Source organism: Lolium rigidum, chromosome 1 (assembly GCF_022539505.1).
Source record: "Lolium rigidum isolate FL_2022 chromosome 1, APGP_CSIRO_Lrig_0.1, whole genome shotgun sequence".
Lineage (NCBI taxonomy): Eukaryota > Viridiplantae > Streptophyta > Magnoliopsida > Poales > Poaceae > Lolium > Lolium rigidum.
The window spans coordinates 110309394-110330534 of NC_061508.1; the positions used below are offsets into that span (position 1 = coordinate 110309394).

Sequence of the window (21141 nt, forward strand, 5' to 3'; positions counted from 1 at the left end):
TACAAGGCGTTATAGATCTCCCCAAGCTTGGAATCAAGCCAGGTGGGATCAAATAATCATTGCGATTATTTGATACCGTAATTCGTCCTTCTATTTTGAAGGGGCTTCTCCAAACATCTACAAACCCTTAAATGTGCTACCCTACAGTTCGGGAACACTACAAACATGATGGGAGACGCCTCTTCGATCAGTGATTATCAACGAGACTTGGATGCCCATAATGACCTATGTGTATTCCACAAATATACATATGTAGTCGAACCATAAACATTGAGTCAAATTCTCTTTGTTACTTCGATACCTGATCATCGGTATCATCATACCTAGTTCAATCTTGTTACCGACATGGGCTATTTAACTTGTTCCCGTGGTATTCCATCATTATGACCTAGTCATATGCTACACAATTTCATAGATGCAATCTCACCGAGTGGTCCTAGAGTATCTTTCCGTCACACGGATGAACAAATAACGATCTTGATACATACTCCTACACATTCGTAATACATGAGCAACACCTTTATGATCACCCTAATACGGTCTGACGGTTGATGTAGTCAAGGCAGTCTATTGTCAGAGCGATTATATATGATCTCACGGTCTAAGGAGTATGTTACTACACTTTCATAATTATAGCAATGATGAACTTATGACTTAACCATGTTGCAATAATTCTATTAGGTATGCCCATCATATCATTTTACCCAAGGATATAATCCCATTATCAATGGACATAAACATTCATATCGGATGACCAATGAGCTAGTTTGCACCTCGTATGCTCACTAGGATCCAGTTTGTATACATCCCACACTTGTATCAATATTTTCAGTTAATAGCATGCCATAAAAATATGCTCTTAGAAAATCTTATGTGACCTGAAGTGAGTACTCCGTACCTTTTTTTGGTTGAAACCATGAAGTGAATGTGGCCTAGTTTCGCTTTACAGCCCCGTCCAAGCAAATTATTCTTTTTAATTAATAATAATAATCTGTTTATATAGGAAAACAAACAGTTTGCCCTTTCGTCACCGTCGTTGCACAGTACAAATCATTGTCATCTTTCCTGCTCGCCCGAAGCTTCTCCGTCCTCAGCTCCACCTTCCCTCCGAAGCAACTACCACCGCCGCATCTAGGTCTCGGAGCAAGCCCCACTCCACTCATCCCACCTCCTCGTCGGATGATCGCCGCCGGCACAGCCTCGATGGGCCGTGCCGCCACTCCAACAACCCCCGGGTCCCAGTCCCGCTGGCCGCGTGCCGTGGCGCGGCTCCGCCTGGCGCTCCGTCCTCCAGCCGCGGAGAGTGGTAGCAGCGGGCGCTGGATGGGCTGCTTCAGGCCGGCGCCGGTGCCCGCGCCGTCAGCATCGGCGGTCGCGGTGGCGGTGAAGGAGGCGAAGCGGAAGGGGCCGGAGGTGGAAACGGAGCCAGCGCGCGGCGGAGGGGAGGACGTCTGGAGCGCTCAGGCCGAGGTGGAGGTAGAGCAGGGCGGGGTGTTCCCCGAGCACCTCGTCGTCATGGTCAATGGCCTCGTGGGGAGGTGGATCCGAGTATACTGTTTATTTTCGTCGTCTTTGCGCGCGGTCGGTTTGTGCAACTTGGAGACTGTTGGTTTCAGTGCCTAAATTTGATCCATTGGATTACAGCGCGGATGACTGGAAGTTTGCGGCACAGCAGTTCGTGAGGCGGATGCCACACAAAGTGATCGTTCATCGTGAGTAACCCAAATCCACATGCTACGGGACTTGCTGCTGGTTTTCTAAATAGCGTAGTATCTTCTGAACTATATTGCTAGGTAGAGTAAGATATTGCCATTTGTCTGCGTGCACCTGTATGTGAGTGTTGCCGCTTCATGATAGCTAAAAAATCGAATGGTTATTTGGTAATTGGAGTTCTGCTAGAGTCTAGACTTGTGCTGAAGAAATATAGTTGAGATTTAGAAACAAAGTTAACCGAATATAAGTGCCTGTGTGGGATTAAACAGATAACAACTGTCAAGTTTGATTAGCAGGTGGGAGAACCATCATGTACAGTAAGCATGCTAAAACGCTTGTTTTTCTGTTGGTTTTGCAGCACACATTTGAATTAGATGGAGTGATAGTACCCACCAAACCATCATAAAAATTACTAGTAAATATTGATACGATAAAATCTGCATGGGCCAATGCTATTTTTATCTGTAGTATTATTTGCTTTTGTTGTATGTAGCATCTGCTTTGGTACCAGTGTGATTCAGAACACGACTGGAGGTCATTCATGTTTTCTTTATTGGTCCAGATTTAAAGAAACTCTGCACTGCAGGAACATAAGATACATCCTTTTTTTCTGCCTATTCTTTATTGTTTTCCTATAAGGAGATTTAGACCGTGGTTTTTCTTGCAGGGAGTCAATGCAACTCTGCTACACAGACATTTGATGGAGTCGACTTAATGGGGGAAAGGTTAGCGAATGAGGTACTTATTCTGACTATGGGCCTCTTTGATTCAAAGATTTTTTTATCGAACGTTGAAGGATTGGAAACCTTAGGAATTTTCCTGTGCGAGTTGTTTGATATGTAAGATTCAATCCGATAGGATTTTTCCTAAGTATTCTGTTACACTACATTTCATAGGAAATGTGCCATACTCTTAGTCTTAGGAATAGCTAAGGCAGATTGTTGGAGGCACTCTTACTGTCTGTTTCATCGATCCATCTTGTTTGTGCCTTCCTAATGTGAATTAACCCCATTGGCGCATGGTGTACTTGACTACTTGTTATTGTGCACACATAAAGATCTTGTTGATGTGAAATGTGTTATTTTGTGGAAGTTTGTATCTTGTATACAACATCTTCTTTTAAGTTGATTTTTTGTTAGATGATGGAAGCGAACAACTCCCCAGGCATCTGCACCTAAGCTGATAAATCACAAACTAGTTGTGGTTAATTGCGTAGCATGTAGAGTGAATGAGTGATGCCAAATTGTTACTAGCTGATTAATTATAAACTAGAGGTGATAGCATGATAAGTTGTTACTAATCAAACTTCACTCTCTGAGTTGATAAGTACCATCTGATATTAAACCAAGACAAACTAGAGTTGCTAAGTACCCTCTGGTATTATACCAAGACAAACTAGATCCATTGATCTTATCTGTTTTTTTTTATTAATGAAAGAACTAAGCTTTCATGACATCATTTCATATTCGTAAATAATGGAACAAAAATAGGTTCTATCAGTTGTCGAGCAAAGAAGAGGTGTGAAGAAGATCTCAATTGTGGCACACTCTCTAGGCGGTCTTGTTGCCAGATACGCTATTGGAAGGCTTTATGAACGCAATATCAGAATTAAATCTCCTGTTGGGAACAGCCGAAATGAAGGTGAACGATTAGAGGGTCTCATTGCCGGCTTAGAACCTATGAATTTTATAACCTTCGCATCACCACATCTGGGTTCAAGTGGAAACAAACAGGTAACACTGATCGCTTTCACTGTTTTATAAACTCGAATTTGATTGCTTAACTGTCTCTTTCACTGGTTTATATTTTATACCCACTTGAGCTATATAGAAGAGAGAATCAACTGGTACACTTCATTCATTGCAATCATTATTTAGTGCAACTAGCCTGGTGCCCCAGGCAACTGTGAGGAGAACTTCTTATTTATTTAGGAGGTAATAGCACTAGGCATACAACAACTTGTGCACTAGGTGCAAATTCATACAAGAAGTTGAAAGTTGTGGTGAACTGGTACACAAACTTGCTATGCATGTGCAAACTCATACAAAGTCGTTCTGAGCCTCACACGTAGCATCGTTATTTTTACATAAAAGTCCCGGTTAGTTTTTTATAGCAAATGAGACATGTCCTCTTTTCCCGAATCCACCGGAAGCACGTCATCCTTGCCTCTAGACATGAAGCGCCGACAGCGTGTGTAGGTGTAGCGCGTCGAGCTCGAGCCGGAGCTCGCCGGCGAGGCCCATGCGCTAAGGTTGATGACAAAGGTGCGGCCTGCACGAGATGTCTTTCACGAGTATGAGCATGATGCGGCGGAGTTCGCGACGCTCTGGACGCCCAGCTCTCGTCCACCGACGAGCTGTTTACGAAGAGCAGGCATGCGTGTTGCTGCGGGGGTTCGCGGCACACCTGCTAGGGAACAGACGTCGTGGCGGTGACCGCGGGCGCGCCGTCGACGACATCGGCGGCTCATGTTCGCGAGACGTGCTCTTGGCTGCACGAATGCTATGAAATCGCAGTTTGAGGCCAACCAGCTTGCTGCCTCCTTGCCGCTTCCATGAACGCCGTTGCCTGGCTCACCGTCTCCGTGCGCCTAGGTGGCAAGGTTGTTGTTGCCCTATGGCCTATGCGCTGTCTCGCACGCACTCGTGCGCGATGCAGAGTTGCAGACGACGACGGTTCACAAAGTCCTCGGTGCGGAGTTGCGAATTTGGAGGAGCCGGTAGGCAGGCTGCGGAGCCCTACGTGCTGCTGAAGGGTGACTCCACCGTGCTCTGCTCAGCGGTGCTGCCCCGATGCGGCTGCGCTCGCTGCTGCCTGTTCCGGTTGTAGGTGCGTGCTCGCACTAGCTGCTTGTGCTTGGTCCCCTGTTTTTTTGCTTCTCCTTAGTTTCTCTGTGAATTGATTGATGAAGCGCATACACTGGTATATGATACAATTCGCGAGTAGAAAGTTACTAATCTTCAGATTAATCACTTTGCCTCACGAGTTTGGGCTTGTGGTCGTTGGCATTCGAGAAGAACACGGGCGGAAGAGCCTAGAGGTGGACGCAAGGAACGTGCATGGGTACGCGGCAGCACGGGCGTAGGATCAGCCGAGGCTGCTGTTGACGTTCATGGGGCTGGGGCTCACGCACCTCGCGGGCAGGTCGCTGCCTGTCGACCTGGCCCAGGTCGAGCACCTGACGCACAACCATGTAGGCCTTCCTGGGAACACCAATCTTCCTATCTGTGTTGCTGCTAAACGCCAGGAGCTACGCATCTTCTCCATCGCCGGCAGCCACATCTTTGGCACAATTCTGGATGCCGCCGGCTCCCCTACTCCGAGGGTCTCTAGGGGCTCAACGCTCCGCCGGGTCAAGCTCAAGCACTGCCGCGAATTGGAGGTGAAGCAATTGTGCCGTTAACCCTCATTTGATTTTTTTTTCAAAAAAACCCTCATTTGATACATAAAAAATATACAGGGGCTTATTTCTATAAATATTAATGCCTGGTGTCAAGGTCAGAACAACTTTGTATGGATTTGCACATGCATAACAAGTTTTTGTACCGGTTCACCACATTTTTCAACTTGTTGTATGAATATGCACCTAGTGAACAAGTTGTTGTATGCCCGGTGCTATTACCTCTTTATTTAGGTACAATTATGAAGATCTGTTGGCTCTGTAGGTGTTGTTATGAAGATATAATAGCTGGGATATGTTTGAAGATCTAACGGTTGTGATCCATAAATATAAAAGGGTCCACTAAATCAGATCTCTTTATTTTTCTACCGCATTGTGATTTGAGTGCATAATAGATTAGTGGAGTCATGTATTTGATATTCTAATATTAAGCTATGGAAAACCTGTACAAAGATACAAATTTCTGAAAGTTATTAACTAGTCATACAAGTTGATAGGTATTATTTTCTTATTTAAAAGGGTTAAGTGCACTTTTGGTCCCTCAAGTCTTGCAAAAGTCTAATTTTGGTCCCTTAACTCTGTTTTGGTCTAAATCTGCCCTCAAACTCTTAATTAAGTCCAATATTGGTCCTTGATAGCGGTTTAATGATGGCTGACTGGTTTTTGACTCTTCTTTTGGCCATCGTCGATGAAATTGGCCGGTTTAAACTATGTGGGATCATTTGTCCTCAGTCAACAAATAGAAGAAATCCCCTTGCCCTAACACACATGTGTGCCGCCTCTGCCTTTCTTGCTTATTGCAGCCGTCCTCGCCACTTCAGCCGTCTCCGCCTTCCCTCCCGACGCAAAAGCCCTCGCATCTCCGCCGCTTCTGCCTTTCCCGCCTGGCTTATCCGCCCTCGTAGTGTCAGGCGCCACCGCTAGGTAGTTGGGGAAGAGTTACGGTTACTACGCCAAACGGATAATGATCATGATCTCGTCGGTGAATGTTCGTAATGCTAATTACATAACTGATCTCGAGATGAGATGGTCCTACATGGACTAAACCTGTCCAAATCTGTCCATGGTGGCAAAAAAGAGAGTAAAAAGCCAGTCAACCATCGTTAAACCGCTATCAGGGACCAAAATTAGACTTAATTAAGAGTTTGAGGGCGGGTGTAGACCAAAACAGAGTTGAGGGATCAAAGTTAGACTTCTGCAAGACATGAGGGACCAAAAATGCACTTAACCCTATTTAAAATTAATTTTGATTGTCCAAATAGAGCAAGTAAGAACTTCAATTTCAAATTGAAATAAAGCAAGAGCATTCAAATGCTTCAGTAATGTTAGTCTCATGTTCAGATTCTTCCACCAGCTCCCTTTTCTATGTGGCTTGCCTTTCCTGGAGAGAAGAGCGTCAGAAACTGCACATTTGCTTGTTGGAAGAACTGGAAAGCATTTATTCCTTACAGATAGTGATGATGGAAGGCGTCCACTTCTGCTTCAAATGGTTGATGACTGTGATGACATAAAATTCAGGTTATTTTCTGTATGCTCCTCCTTTTGTTTTCAGATATTCTTTTTAGGGCATCTTCATATTGTTGTTGAGTTGTATAGAAATGAATTTATTTTAAGCGTACTGTCCATTAGCTGTCCAAAGAAGTTCAAGCATGTATAGGGCATCATGTCCTAGTGTAACATGTTCCCTTGTGCAGATCAGGATTGCGCTCTTTCAAACGACGTGTGGCATATGCGAATGCGAATTTTGACCGTATCCTTCAACTTTTTGAATGACAAACTTGTGTTCATTGTTTATTCAGAATTTCACATTTTACTTCTGACTATATACCCACTTAACCAGCTTCAAAGATATGGTGGGGTGGAGAACATCATCAATCCGGCGTCAACACGAGTTGCCAAAAGTATGTATCAGGAATGGTTTCATGTTTATGGTTTCTTCCCTGTAAGTAAACCTTCTGATTTTTATTTGCACTTCCTGTTGCATGTGTTTACCTTTCTTCAACCCTTTTCACAGCACCGACTTCTTGTTCGTGATGAGAAGTATCCACATATTGTTCATGTTGATAGAGGAATTACAAACAGTAATGAAACCGAAGTCAATACTAATCTCTATGACCCGGAAGGTATGCTGAATTTCTGTCATCTGCTCTTCACTTGAGATGTAGGAACTAAGAGTCTACGAAGAGCCATTTAACATTTTTTTATTCTCATTATGGTTGCATACCATGTAGTTTCCAGTCTCTTCTGATTGAGTTATTACATTGAACCTTTTGGGATTTTTTTAGCAGTTTTAGTAAGTTTGGTTGCATGGACTGATTTTGATGCTTTTATCAGTTTCCTGCATGCCCAGTTTAAAATTACTTCGATATTATCTTCATAACGAGCTGTTAGCTCGTCCAAACTTGTTAAGTCATTGTTCATCAGTTGTTGACAAGTGGCTATATTTTCCGTTGCATGTTCAGAGGAGATGATAAGAGGCCTGACACAAGTACCGTGGGAACGTGTTGACGTGAGCTTCCAGAAAAGTGGTCAAAGATTGGTTGCTCATAACACCATACAGGTACTAATTTTCACCTTTTGAACCTACTGCCTGTATTTTGAGCAAAGTATTGTTTTCATTGATTTATTTTTTTGCGAAAATTCTGTCCATCTATTAATAATCCTCAGTAGCAGTACAAACAGCCCCAAAAGTAATAAAAATTACAGATAGGTCTTTGGACCACCTAGAGACAACTACAAACTCTAGCACGAGCTGAAGGTGCGCCGCCGTCCTCGCCCCTCCATCACCGGAGCCAGGCAAAGCTTGTCGTAGTAGACAGGCGGGAAGTCGTCGTGCTATGGCCCCAAAGGACCAGCGCACCAGAGCAACCACCATCACCAATGATGACAACCGTAGATCGAAAGAGACTAAGGCTGACCTGAAACCACACCAATGAATAAAAAAAACATACCGGATCCCATGAGATCCGGGCACACGACTCCGCACCCCCCTCCGATGACGCTAAACGCACCACCGGAGTGAGGATAGGGTGGGGACGACCTTATTCTGACTTCACATGTAGCCGCCGCCTCACCATCCCGAAAAAGACACTGGAAAACAACCTAAACAAAGAACGAAAACCCTCCCGCCAGCGAGGGGCCGTGGTTTGCCACACCTCCAAGGCCCCAAGGCCACCGGAGGCGGAGCGGACCAGCGGCATCGCTGGCGAAGGGAATGGAATCCTAGATGAGTTCTCCTAGTGACCCTGGTCGCCTTCCAATCCTCTAGAGTCCTGTACCAGTTCGTGAAAAACAGTATTGTTTTCATTATTGGCATCGCAATAATCACTTTGAATCTTGCTGCTTCCATCGAGTGGCATCTGAACTTTGCTCGGAGAATCTGAGGGGCATTCTTTTAGTTGCATGTGAATCTAGTCCAATGCACTATGATATCATTAGCATAAAGAGTTTGCATGGCATTGGTACCCATGTTCTAGTATATTCGACAGGAGGATAATTTACATATAATAATTCAGTACTTATAAAGAAGAAACATAAAGAACGTGAAGTGAAAATGACAATGGCTTGGTGGCAAAACCCTTTCAACAGTTTTTGGCCTTGATGTTCTGGATACCTCATTCACTATTTCATACTAGAATATGCCGGTGTGACAATACTTACATTCTTATGGTACTTCTCTTTACTCTATCAACGTCAGGTGAAGAGCTATTGGCTTAACTCAGATGGAGCTGACGTTATCAACCATATGATGGATAATTTCCTCGCCTAGTTCATGAATTCTAGAGTGCACTGCACCAATATTTCTGCTGATTTTCTTTACAAGACAGTTCAATTTTCCATAGGCAATTTGACCTTGTAGGTTATACATTCTTTTTTTGTTCCACTCAAGTTTCAATATTGATTCTTTAGGTTTCATGTGCTCCAGATGCAGGTTAGACTCCAGCCTTTTTTACTTTTCCTTCTGATCCACATTCCTCCGTGTCAACAAAGCTCCAAAGTGTAATTATAATCTGCCACTACCTTTTTTTGTATTTGTGAAGTGAGCTACTTACATGCAACACTGAAACCTGATTAACGCTGCTCAGCCCATTGGGCCTGCATAATTTGAACTGACTATCTGCCAGAAAGCTCCAAAGTGTAATTATAATCTGCCCCTACCTTTTTTTGTATTAGTGAAGTGAGCATACTTACGTGCAACACTGCAATCTGGTTAACTCTGCTCAGCCCATAGGCCCTGCAGAATTTAAACTGTCTTATCTGCCAGTTTGAAAAATTGTGGATTCTTACACCCTAGCCATCACTTTGGTCTCACTCCCACATCGGGCAAGATCACCTCATGCGATCCTCTGTCCGGTGCTCCTCCGGTACGCGTGGATACAATAGAGGTGTTGCATGTGTGAAGCTTGAGATGAAGGAGTTCATGGATCTCCGTGAGCTATTTGTGGGATCAGACTGTACTTTCCAGACGCGCAACATCGCGATCTGCATCCGTGCATCTATTGGTAATACCTGTTGTCGGTTCTCTGTGTTGTTCGTGCAGTGTACTTCATGTTGTGTACTCAGTGCAATGTACTCCGTACTTTGTTTTTGTGCAGTGTATTTCATACACTTCATAGGCAAATATTCTTGTATTTCGTAAAATTGCAAAACAAAATAAATAAAAAGGTAGACAAATGATTTCTACCTTGGGAGAGCTAACAGCTATTCCGCCTTATCGTTTATTTAGAGGTATGATGTGAGACGTGGCATTTTGGCTTCCGGGAGCATATACTACGGGATAAAAAATAAATTTGAAAAAAATGTTACACAAATTCAAATAAATCTTAATTATTTTTACGTTGTGTATTTACATGTCTGCAAACTTTCGTAAGGAAAATCTAAAAGTCATTTTGGATCCTAGACGCCAGTGCTCTTACTGTATTAAAAAAATAAAAAATACATTTATATATTCAAAAAAGTACATAACCAAATTCTAGAAGGATCCGATGATGTATCCCACTGAAGTACAAAATCTCAATTTTTTTCTAAGCTACACAAAAACAATAAAGTCTGACTTTTTTTTTGGAGATTTGAATTACTATACTCAGATCCACACATTTGGTGTAGCCTAAAATACGCATTATTTCCAATTGAAAGTTTACACGTTTGTGTGATACAATATTTGCTACATATGATTTATTTTCAGATTTTTCTAAAACTTAGAAATATGATTTTCAATTACTTTTTTTAAAGCGATCAATGGTGCCATGTGCACCAAATCTCTGTTCAAAATCCAAATACATATATTGTTTCCTAAGAAAAAATATTTAAAAAGAAGTGATGTAAAGAAGTGTCTTTGGAGCACCAAATATATCTTTTTACACAAGTCACAACAAAATGTACTTTTCTTTGAAATTTTATTACTAAGCATGGGCTATTAATCTTTACATGTGATAATTTGATACAGTATGATATTTGTGACATCTTTTTTTTTGCGAAAGGATATTGGTGACATCTTAAATGTCCATTTTCATTAGGTAGGAGCATGTGCTCTGGGATCAGTTCTGAATTTCCGTATTTGCCCGCAAAATAAGTAATCTGCCGATGTTGATGATCTGTTGGATTGCTGCAGGCGGAATGAAGGATGGGCTCGGGCCTAAAAGCCCCGAAAGTTGATGGGCCCATTATCCTATTTGGTCGGCACCGATCATCGCCAAATCTAGCGCCTTCTCGCACCGCCCAGCCGCTGGGCCGGAGATATTTCTCCGGAAGAAAGAGAACTTCTGCCGGCAGCGCCGCCCCAAACGCCGCCGCCGCTGCAGCACTCGAATCCCCATGGCCGCCGCCGCCACCTCCTCCTCCTCCAACCCCTTCCCGTTCCCAACCCGCCGGCCGCCGGACGACACCCTCTTCTACGCCATCTACCCGCTGCCCCTCCCCACCGGCCTCCCTCCCGCCGCTCTCCTCGCCTCGCTGCAGTCCCTCCACCTCGCCCTCCTCTCCCACCTATCCCCCTTCCTCTCCTCCCACCTCTTCCACCGCGACCCCTTCACCCTCTCCCTCCCCGCCGACCCGTCCTCCCCCTGCACCCTCTGCGCCTCCCCGCCCATCCCCCACCTCCACGGCGCGCTCCGCTTCGGGGACTCCCTCCCGGACGAGTGGCTCGCCGTCGCCCTCCTCTTCGCCCTCACCCGCGCCTTCCCGGACACCGTCGCGCGCGCCTGGGACTCCGACGGCGACTTCCTCCTCATCGAGGCCGCCTTCGCGCTCCCGCGCTGGCTCGACCCGGACACGGCCCCCAACCGCGTCTTCATCGCCCGCGGCGACCTCCACATCCTCCCGCCCTCCCTCTTCCCCTCCACGCCCTCGCTCGACGCCGCCCTCCGCGCCGTCCACGACGACTCCGTCCCCACCCGCGCCCCCGACGCCGTCCAGGCCGCCATCCAGCGCCGCATCTCCGGGAACCTGCCCGAGATGGCCGCGGCGAACCTCCACACGGCGCGCGTCGTCGCGCCCGCGCCCGTGGCCAAGGTGCTCGCGGAGGAGCCCTGCCTCGTCGCCCGCGCGGTCGAGGGGTTCTACGACCGGGACGTCGACACCATGAAGCACGCCGCCAGGATGAGCAGGTTCCTCAAGGGTCCTGCCGGGGACGGGGTTGAGATGGTGAGGACGTCCGTGCGGATGACAAGGGCGATGTATGCCCAGCTCATGCAGCAGAGCTTCCAGGCGCCCAGGGGCTACCCCATGCCGAGGAGGGAGGAGGGTCCGGACAGGTGGGTGGAGGCGGAGCTGGGGATGAAGATCGCGTGTGGGTTCGAGATGATGTACCAGGAGAGGCGGCACGAGGTGGAGGAAGGGAAGGGGAGCACGTGGGAGGTTTACCGGAAGAGCTTGGAGGCGGCAGGGTGCTTCGAGGGCTTGCTTCCTGGTTCAAAGGAGTATAAGAGGGTCATGGAGGATGCAATGCAGTATTACAAGACCTCCAGTTTGTTCTCACGAACAAGGTACTTTTTGCAGCTCATAGTTTTGGATTTAGCTATGTCAGAGCTTTTCAGTATGTTACCATTTATTCCTTTCGTTTCAACCCTTTAAAATTATGTCTATTTTGATTCTCATCTATCTGTTTCTACTGGAATTACAACTGAGAGAAATAACTACAGTATATTGTTTAGCAGCCGCCATGAGCGTTGCTTTTTCATTAAGAACATTACAAATAAGATTTACAGAGTGGTACCATGTTTGTTAAAGGGAATCATCACGAAAAGCCCAGAATATTCTGTAACCAAAAGCATTGAATGTTGTCAAGCACAGCTCTTGGGGCTACCTGATTTAAAAGGTCACGACCTCAGTTACCATGCATAATGTGGATTCCAGCACTGTTCTGACTGACACTTCTGTGGTATTTCACAGGGAGATACTAAGTGCACCTGTGCGTCGAATAGATGAAATCCTTGCGATGCCGTACTCAGCTGAAGATTTTCAAGGCATTGACCTTCCTCCGAGTGATGACGATTCTTGGCTTCGTAATGGGGAGGATGAGCTGAATGCAGAACTTCATGAGAGGCAGAAGGAAATAGAAGAGTACGAGGCTTTAAAGAAGCATACAAAGGGTCAGAAACAAAATGTTTCCAGCAGTTCTACCTCCCAGCCAAGCGACTTTAATCTTGGAGAAATCACGGAATCCATGCAGGACTTTGTTCGAAAAATGTCAAGCTTTGAGGGAGCCGAAGTTCCGTCAAACAGGTTCTCTTCTAGACTCATTTGTGATCTTTCTATTCCATGCTTGGCTACTTTTGGTATTATGCCTGCCTTTCGGGAGCACTTAGTTATACTTTTGGATGCAACAATTAGTTGAAAGCATCTTTCTTGTATATATGATGGCAAAATCATGCTGCGATTAGTGAAGATTACCATGCTAAATGTTCCATAGCGAAGCACATCGACCACAAACGGGTGGCTGAGCACCACCAGCAAAACTTTCATCTTAAAGACTACCTTGTTTCAGTGAAATGTGTACATTATTTGGAAACATCGAACATAAAATATGATAAATGTGAAGTGCAAACTGGTAGATCCTTAGATACATGGCATTCTTGTGAATTTAATTGCCAGGTGGAAATCAAGTACCCCAGCACTGTAGTGTGCAACCTTGTAATATGTTTTTGTTTGCGTTGGATACATGTCCTGGTTCATTTTTTTATAGCTTATATCAGGCCTGACATTTGAGAAAAGAACATTGTTTGCTGCCTTGACAGAACAGCTCAAGGATTTACACCTTTTCGTTCCCTCTCTGTTCTCTGTTCTCTCTATTCTCTCCTTTGAGTAAAACAGAAAATGAGGGACTAGCACTTCAGAGGAGAACACACGATAGTTTCAGGCAACGGATGCCTTCTTCCTCTATTAGCTTATGTAGCAACGGATGCTACACAATATACTTGGCAATGAATGCCTACAGACTTAGCGCAACCCATGCTTGCCCCAACAACCTATGCTAGGGCCCCATGCTTACCCCAGCAACCTATGCTAGGATAGCAATCCATGCTTAGTTTTCCTTCTTACATGGGAGGGGTCGTACCCCTATTTATACTTGTACATGACCCTTTAGATTGTTGCCATTGTTAAGGAGTATTAGTATTGGTCTAGGTCTCTATGAGTCCGTATTTGTCTAGGTTTACTATTCTTGTGCCTCAAGTCTTTTGTACTATATATTGTGGCCTTTGGTCCCCTGGTAATACAAGTTGCTGTTTGTCTAACATGGTATCAGAGCCTTGTTAGGGTTTCCGCACGTCGCAACTTCCGTGCTGCAATTTTTTTTTCTTTTGCCGTCTCGTCATTCATCAACTGCTCTGACACTGCTGCGTCTGTCTACCTACACCTGCGTGTGCTGCTCATCTGTCGACTGTTGCTCACGTTGGATCTCCCTGCCCTGCTTTTCCTATTCCCGTTTGTTGCGCTGCTGCTCGTCACCCGAGTTTTCCTTCGTGAGCTAGATCCATCTGGTCGATGCTCTCCTACCTGCAAGACCTATGTTTGGTCGTTGACTGCTGCTGATGGAAAGGTTGGCTCCCAGATCGAGTCGCCCCGTCCACGTATGATTGCTGAAGATCCCGATTCCGATGGATTCCTGTGCCCTCCGCCATGGTCGCCGCCCGTCCGGGCCTCCGCTGGCCGCCCAGGTCGCCGTTCGCCCTCGAAGCTCATAGCTGAGTACCCATGGCTGTCGGTTTCCCTTGGTGTGGCTGCGGTTCGTGAGCAGCTGCTGGTTGCCGTTCCGCTCTTCGTGGGCGTTGACTTGCCTGGCCGTCTTCTGGGCCATGCTGGGCTGCTCTTGTTGGTCTGCACGTGAATTACTTGGGCTGCTGCTGCAAAATAGTGTCATGTCTGTCATTCGGCACTGTCTCTCTTCACTCTTCAGTGATATTTGACGATGTATGTCTCGACTTTATCTTGCTTTAGTTCTTCCGCTGCATCCACCAAATCCGTTGATCTGTCGTGTCTCTCTTGTCATGCGAGTCCGCCATACCTTTATATGTCAGCCTGCCGCTGCTGCTTGGTCATCTGTGGCTTGATTCTCTTGATGTGCCATCTTTCGACAGCCCATCTTCTTCTTGTGGGTGTGTGTCTTTCTTGGATGCACCATTTGTTGCATTGTCAGTGATCTACGCACTTTTCTTTTTTCCATTGTCCCTCGGTGTCCACGTATATGCCTCTTGAGCTGTACCTCTTCTTAAGACTACCATCCCTGTTGAATATATTTTCAAAATGTTCCATCATTGGGTATAAGTAGAATCTTCATAGCCCAAAAAAAACACAGTCAAAGTCAAACGTTTGTCGGTGGCACAGGGTTGTGTTTGACTCTTTTCCTAACCTGACTGTTCTACCTGGCTAGTTCACTTCACTTTTCGAGGGATCCTGGATTGGAGTTCACTTGTCTATGAGTGTCCGAACAGCTTCAGATCCTTCCAAGGCGCAGGGGTTCTCTCTCCATTCACTTTGAGCTGGGTTTCTTGTGATCTTTGTAGTAGTTTTCCGTCCAATTTTATGGTAAATTAAGTCTTACACAGCTGTCCCCAAGGATGTCCATTCCATTCGGCAGGGACTCCATCTGTCACCGGTCCACGTATACCTCTGAGGCCACGTTGGTTTGTCTTCCCATCATACGTGAGGGGGGCATTCTTGTGCTATGATCTTTTAGTGACATGTTGTTCTTCTTCCGGCCGTCTTCCAGCTTGTGTCGATCTCTTCTTCGATCGGCTTGACTCAACAGGTTTTGGAGACTCTACGATGACACTCAAGATGCGGATTTGGATTATCATTTTTTTTTGTAGTTTTGCCTTTCTTCAAATGCAATGCTATTGCATACGCTTTGCATTTGAGGGGGAGTGTTAAGGAGTATTAGTATTGGTCTAGGTCTCTATGAGTCCGTATTTGTCTAGCTTTACTATTCTTGTGCCTCAAGTCTTTTGTACTATATATTGTGGCCTTTGGCCCCCTGGTAATACAAGTTGCTGTTTGTCTAACAGCCATGTGGCACAGTCCAAACCCTACAGTACACCATACTTCTAGAGTACTCTACAAACTCTAGATCTTTCATACTACTCCTAAATATCTTTACTCTAGAACATTCGTAATTCTAGAGTTCTCCCTACAATACCTTGGATACTTCTAGACATGCCTACACAACCTATGTGCACTAATTCTAGAGTTCTCCCTACATGCCCTGGATACTTCTAGAACCGCTGACATGCCAATCTATTCAGTACACAACCAATGTGCCTTGTTCACTTACACAGGACACAACTCATGTGCCTTGTTCACACACAGCAAGCACACAACCTATGTGTGCTATTCACACAACAGCCTGCACACAACCTATGTGGGCAGGTCACATCATGACAAGATTACATTCTGGCTAACATTCTCCCCAATAGACGGAGTAGCTCCATTTCTCAGTTTCCAACGAATAGAATGGCTCTCAATCCCTTGTGCACACATGACTGTGATTAGAGATTATTTGTCTCACTAAAAACATACATGACTTATATCTCTAGCACATCCTAGATGAAATAGATTGCAGGACTTGTGATGTTTAACGATCTGTGAGGAATTAGACTCCTTTGCTGTAGCCATTTTATTATGCATCTATTCAGCTGGATGGTGATTTGGTATTGATCTACCTATTTTGTTCATGTAGGGAAGAGATGGAATCAGTGGACCTTGATGTCAACCAGTTCTTCAAGGCCATGGAATCAGTGCTAGGAAAGGTGTCGCAAGAGAAAGCCGGCAACGATGCTGAAACTGATAGAAAGTCCTCCTCGTCAGACATGGACTTTGGTATACTACCTTCTACTTCTCATTCCTTAATAAGTATCTGCAGTATTGTTATATATATTCTCATGTCTTTATTGCATTAGTCGTTAACTTTGATCTCTGAATTCGGTTTTGGTGTGAACTGGGTGTTACTAATTTGAAAATGTTCTCAACGGTGCAGATGATTCTGATTACGAGAATGATTCTGCTGAAGATGCTGGCGACAAGGATATGGATGATTCTTTTATGGAGTCATATTCAGATGCTTTGAATCAAGAGCTAAGTAACACAAGTATCAAAGAAACCTTTTCTCGAGCACCACATCACACCAATGATGAGGTAAACATTCTTTGGGGTCTTTTTTTGACCCGAAAACCACAAATCACACCAACAATGTTTAAGATAGGGCAGTACACTGTGATGGCTCGAACTTCTTCATTTTGGACAGTTATTAGTATGGTAGTTTGTTACGTTCACTGTTGCCTAGTTTTTAAGAAAATGAATTGGAAGTGTGATTTGTAAAAAACGCATCCTTCGATTGCATGTGTAGCATGTGGGGTTTGAATGTAGAAACAGATTACACACACACATACTCCGATAGATCAGAAATTCCTTCGGAACTTCCTCAAACACTAATAAGATTGAGTGGTCAAAGTGTACTATATTCTACCATGCCACAAATATGTAAAGATGTCAATATGCAGGATATGCTGTGAACACATAAAAACACTAAATTTGACTAGTTAGGTATCAAATATGCTGAACTGCCAAAACCCACAAACTTTATCATTTAGGGGCTGTTTGGATTGGTTGTAAAGTTTATGTGCCCACCGGTATTTAGTTCAAGTGAGATGTAAATATTTCTCGGTGGCCGCACAAAAATTATAATCATTCCAAGAAGGCTGTTAGCTGTGAGAGAAGTCTATACTCTATATTGTACCCCTTGAGCTTGTCCTCAAGCTTACAGTACAACCCTGAAGTTTAGTTTGGTTTAAAATATCCCTCTCTCTCTTTCCATTTGACTCGCTTTTGGCCTAGTCAACTCTTTGTCTCTCCTTTTCCATATAGCCAACTCAAACTGTTCGTTTTTCCTCTCCTTTTCCCCTATCCCTTCTGTTTTCTCTCGTGAGCTCTACTCTGTACCAGTGTGCACGCTCCTCGATACGGCCCACCACCGGTTGCTGCTGGCAGGTTGTCTCCATGCTGCCACTCCTTGCTCTGCCCAGCCACGCCTTAAGTTGTCCCTGACACAATCACTTGCCCATTATCAGCATGTGAAAGAGCCTCGGTGTCTCCGTCCTTGTTTATGTCGGCTGCACCGGCCGTCCTGACAGTGCAGCTTCTGTTGCTGCTTCTTCTGGGTGTGGTAGCGTCATCCTCATGCTAGTCACCGTGGCTGGCACCTTCTACCTGCTCTGCCGCCTGCAATTCCCCAGCTTCACCGTCTCCTGCGTCTACCTCAACTTCTTGCCTGCTCCGGTTTTGCTGGTGGATTGCTCCAAACCCACACCCAGAAGTGCATCCCTCACTAATCTGTGCTTGTTGCTGAATCCACCTATTGTTACAGTCAGTTATTTTCTGAACTAGTACATCGTAAAATCTTGCCACCATGCGGTGCAGTGCATTGTAGTTCTTATGTTTAATGTTGATAAATTGATGCTTTATTGGATAGTCGGCATTATTTTGACGCTTCTATTGTCCGGGTTTATTTTAAACCAAAATAAATTCTAGGGTCGTAATCTTAACTCAATGGCACGTTCAGGGCGGTAATATGGACTTATATCGTTAGCTGCGCGCGTTCTTTTTTTTTCAGTTAATAGCAAATACCGAACTCAAGGATAAATCATTAAATAAATATACATAATATTTTATTTTTAACTTTGTCTGTTTGAGAAAAATCATTAATAGCAAAATCTTTTAAGGACACATACCGAACTCTTTTATTTGTTACTTCGTCTGGATTGGTTGCTTTTACTTTGGAATTGTTACTTCCATTTGGTTTTCCTATTTGGATCAATTTTGGTTCTATTTAAGTTCAGTTGTGTATCCAGCTTATCCGTCAGTCTTGCCATGTAGTATTTGCCAATTGAACAGAAATTTTATATCTGCACTTTTGTCATTTTGAATCCTCAGTTAATAACTCTTTGACGCCGGTGTGATTTTTCTTGCTAGAGATGCTGTTTATTTAACTGAACCAGTAATCCTAAGCAGCATTATTTTGCCTTGCAGGGTCCCTCAAATGCTGCTGATAGTGATGGGGAGATGGCTCCAGTTGATGTGGACTTAAACCTTGTCGAGAGCTTTCTTAACTCGTACTCGTCTCAACAAGGCCTTCCTGGGCCAGCTTCCAATCTGCTTGGACTTATGGGTGTAAAGGTACCTCCTCCGGATGGTAAAAAATTGTGATTTTGTGTTTTTCAGTGTACACGTGAAACTTCACTGAACATAGGCTGCTTAATTTGTTGTGATGTTGTATCTTTTTATCTTCACTTCACAAAACATTGTTGTACGATCGCTAGAAAGGACGTTTACTATGACTAACCGACCAACCTATTATGGTGTGTGAACTTTGTATGAAGGACGTTTCAGAAAGAAAAAAAAAACAGTGTACAAATAGCTATCTACCGGTTATCTTTCTCTGTTAGGGCCTCTTTGATTCATAGTAATATTGGTTGAAAAACATAGAAGTAGGGATTTTTTTTCCTTTGGGTCTTGTTTGGTACTAGTGTTTTAGCTGGGATAATACTCTAGAGTATTGGGTGAACCTCTGCTGTCATCCAATCCCCACAAAACCCCATCTTCAGTCTACTACTAGGTAGGAGAGTATTGGGGATTGAACGAAATACACTGAAATTTTGGAGAAAAGTGGGAATTAACAGGGATTAAATTCGCACTTACTCTAGTACCAAATATGTATTTAGAATAAATGGGGATTTAAATTTGGAGTGGATTATCCCCACTAAAACTCTAGTACCAAACAAGGCATTGGTGAAACTACTCATTTCTGATTTTTTTCCATTCTTTAAAAGAAATGGAGCATGATAGAAAAAGTGAAGGAGTTTTTTTATTTTTTATTTTTACTTTGGCTTAGGTTTCGAAGGGAAAGAAAGTAATTGTACAATCCAGTCAAATCTCTTTATTACACTCCTATACACAAAACAGGCAAAGGCATGAATTGCATGATAGTGATCCAATCTTACTTTGTACATTTAGTTTAACCTTTATCATTTACCTCCTATGTTTATCCTATTTGTATGAATCAGATATCTAGTTCCGCAGAATTTCTGTGTTTTTCAATCTTTCTTTTGCACATGCAAATCCTACCCTATTCGGCTATTCCTATGTTTTATGAATCATGCGGATTAAAGAAGCATTCTGCCACAGAAGAGTCCTTTGCGTCGTTGCACCAGTGCACCACTAACCTGCCTCTTGGATTCAAAGGATTTTCATATGAACTTTGGATGATTGGATCCTCAAAAAAAGAGCCTGCAGGTTATTGCATTCGTAATTGGATGGTACTAGCATAATACTTCCTCCGTTCTGAAATAGTCTACATTCTATCTTCAAAATTTGTTCTAAAATACTCTACATTCTATCTTTTAGTTAACAACAACACTGGAAACGATGTGATTTTGCTTTCTTTATTGGATGTTGTTATTTTCGATGTAGATTGAATTGGTTGTTCACATATTTAAATAATACTAATAAATGTAATACTCGTTTGTCTTATTTTTTCTAAAATGTAGACTAAATCAGAACGGAAGGAGTACCTGTGTGTTGCAATGGGCTGACAAACTGTACAGTTTTGCAAAAAATAAATTAAATAAAAGCTTTGGTCTTCATTGTCACTCGAATACGGCTTTTCCTAATCGGGGGCGTCTTCTATCACACCCGGTGGGACCACTGTAGTGCTTGAACCGATTTGCAGTTTTCTTTTTGTCTCTGACACTGATATGGAGCTAGGCGATGACCCGTCCGATTTTCATCAGGATATGGAGCTAGGCCAGAAGTAAGAAATTCATTTTACCGCATTCTACGTGGTCTCAATATTGAATGATATAGGAATATTTTCCATAGTTTCCTCTGTACTACTTCCAATAGGGAAGTTTGCATCCACTTCCTTTCGGAAAGAACCGTTTTAATTTCCTATGGCGCAATCCGCAAACCAAAATCTTGTACTATGATTCTCGGGCATTTTGCGAATCAAACAGGCCCTTAGATTGTCACTTTCTGTTTGCAATTAGTACTAATCCAGCTACAATAAGAAGATGAGTATACTTCTTAGCATGCAAGTTATATGAAATGGGTTGTGAAATTCCGAGAGGATTTGGTACTGCCAACCTGCAAACATTGCCAGTGCGTTGTGGACTTGTGGTGCGACCATGAAACGCAGGAAATCTTGCTCAAGTAAACTGTGGAAAGGATGCAAAGGATGCAATCAGACAAAGATTAAGAAATATCACACCAGAGAAAAAAAGGGTGGGGTGGTGAGTGTGTGTGTGTGTGTGTGTGGGGGGGGGGGGGGTACTGAATAATTGCGGTGAACTTTTTGCCTTAAAGCAGCAGCCACTGATCGTCAACTTAACCCCCAAAAGAGATGGGAAAAAAATAAGCCTAATCTTGTTCCATTTATCTTAGTGCTCCAAAAGATCCCAAAACATCAGAAGACAAGAGAACTTCGAAACAACAAAATTACCACTCCGCCGCCAGAGGCTGCACTACTCAAAAATATACATACG

General features: G+C 44.0%; 2 protein-coding genes across 2 annotated transcripts; both read left to right on the forward strand.

Moving 5' to 3' along the window:
- The first annotated feature begins 1038 nt into the window (after positions 1-1038).
- Positions 1039-9229, forward strand: LOC124651283. Its single transcript, XM_047190418.1, has 10 exons — positions 1039-1538; positions 1645-1712; positions 2381-2451; positions 3204-3446; positions 6468-6631; positions 6808-6863; positions 6962-7014; positions 7128-7236; positions 7576-7673; positions 8811-9229. The coding sequence occupies exons 1-10, from the start codon at positions 1180-1182 to the stop codon at positions 8880-8882; spliced, it is 1293 nt and encodes a 430-aa protein (XP_047046374.1). The 5' UTR covers positions 1039-1179; the 3' UTR covers positions 8883-9229.
- Positions 9230-10927: 1698 nt separating this feature from the next.
- On the forward strand, positions 10928-18980 carry LOC124651382 (protein ecdysoneless homolog). The gene is made up of 5 exons (XM_047190512.1): positions 10928-12096; positions 12503-12835; positions 16287-16426; positions 16584-16741; positions 18632-18980. Exons 1-5 carry the CDS (start codon positions 10928-10930, stop codon positions 18806-18808), a joined length of 1977 nt encoding a protein of 658 aa, XP_047046468.1. The 3' UTR covers positions 18809-18980.
- The last annotated feature ends 2161 nt before the right edge of the window (positions 18981-21141 follow it).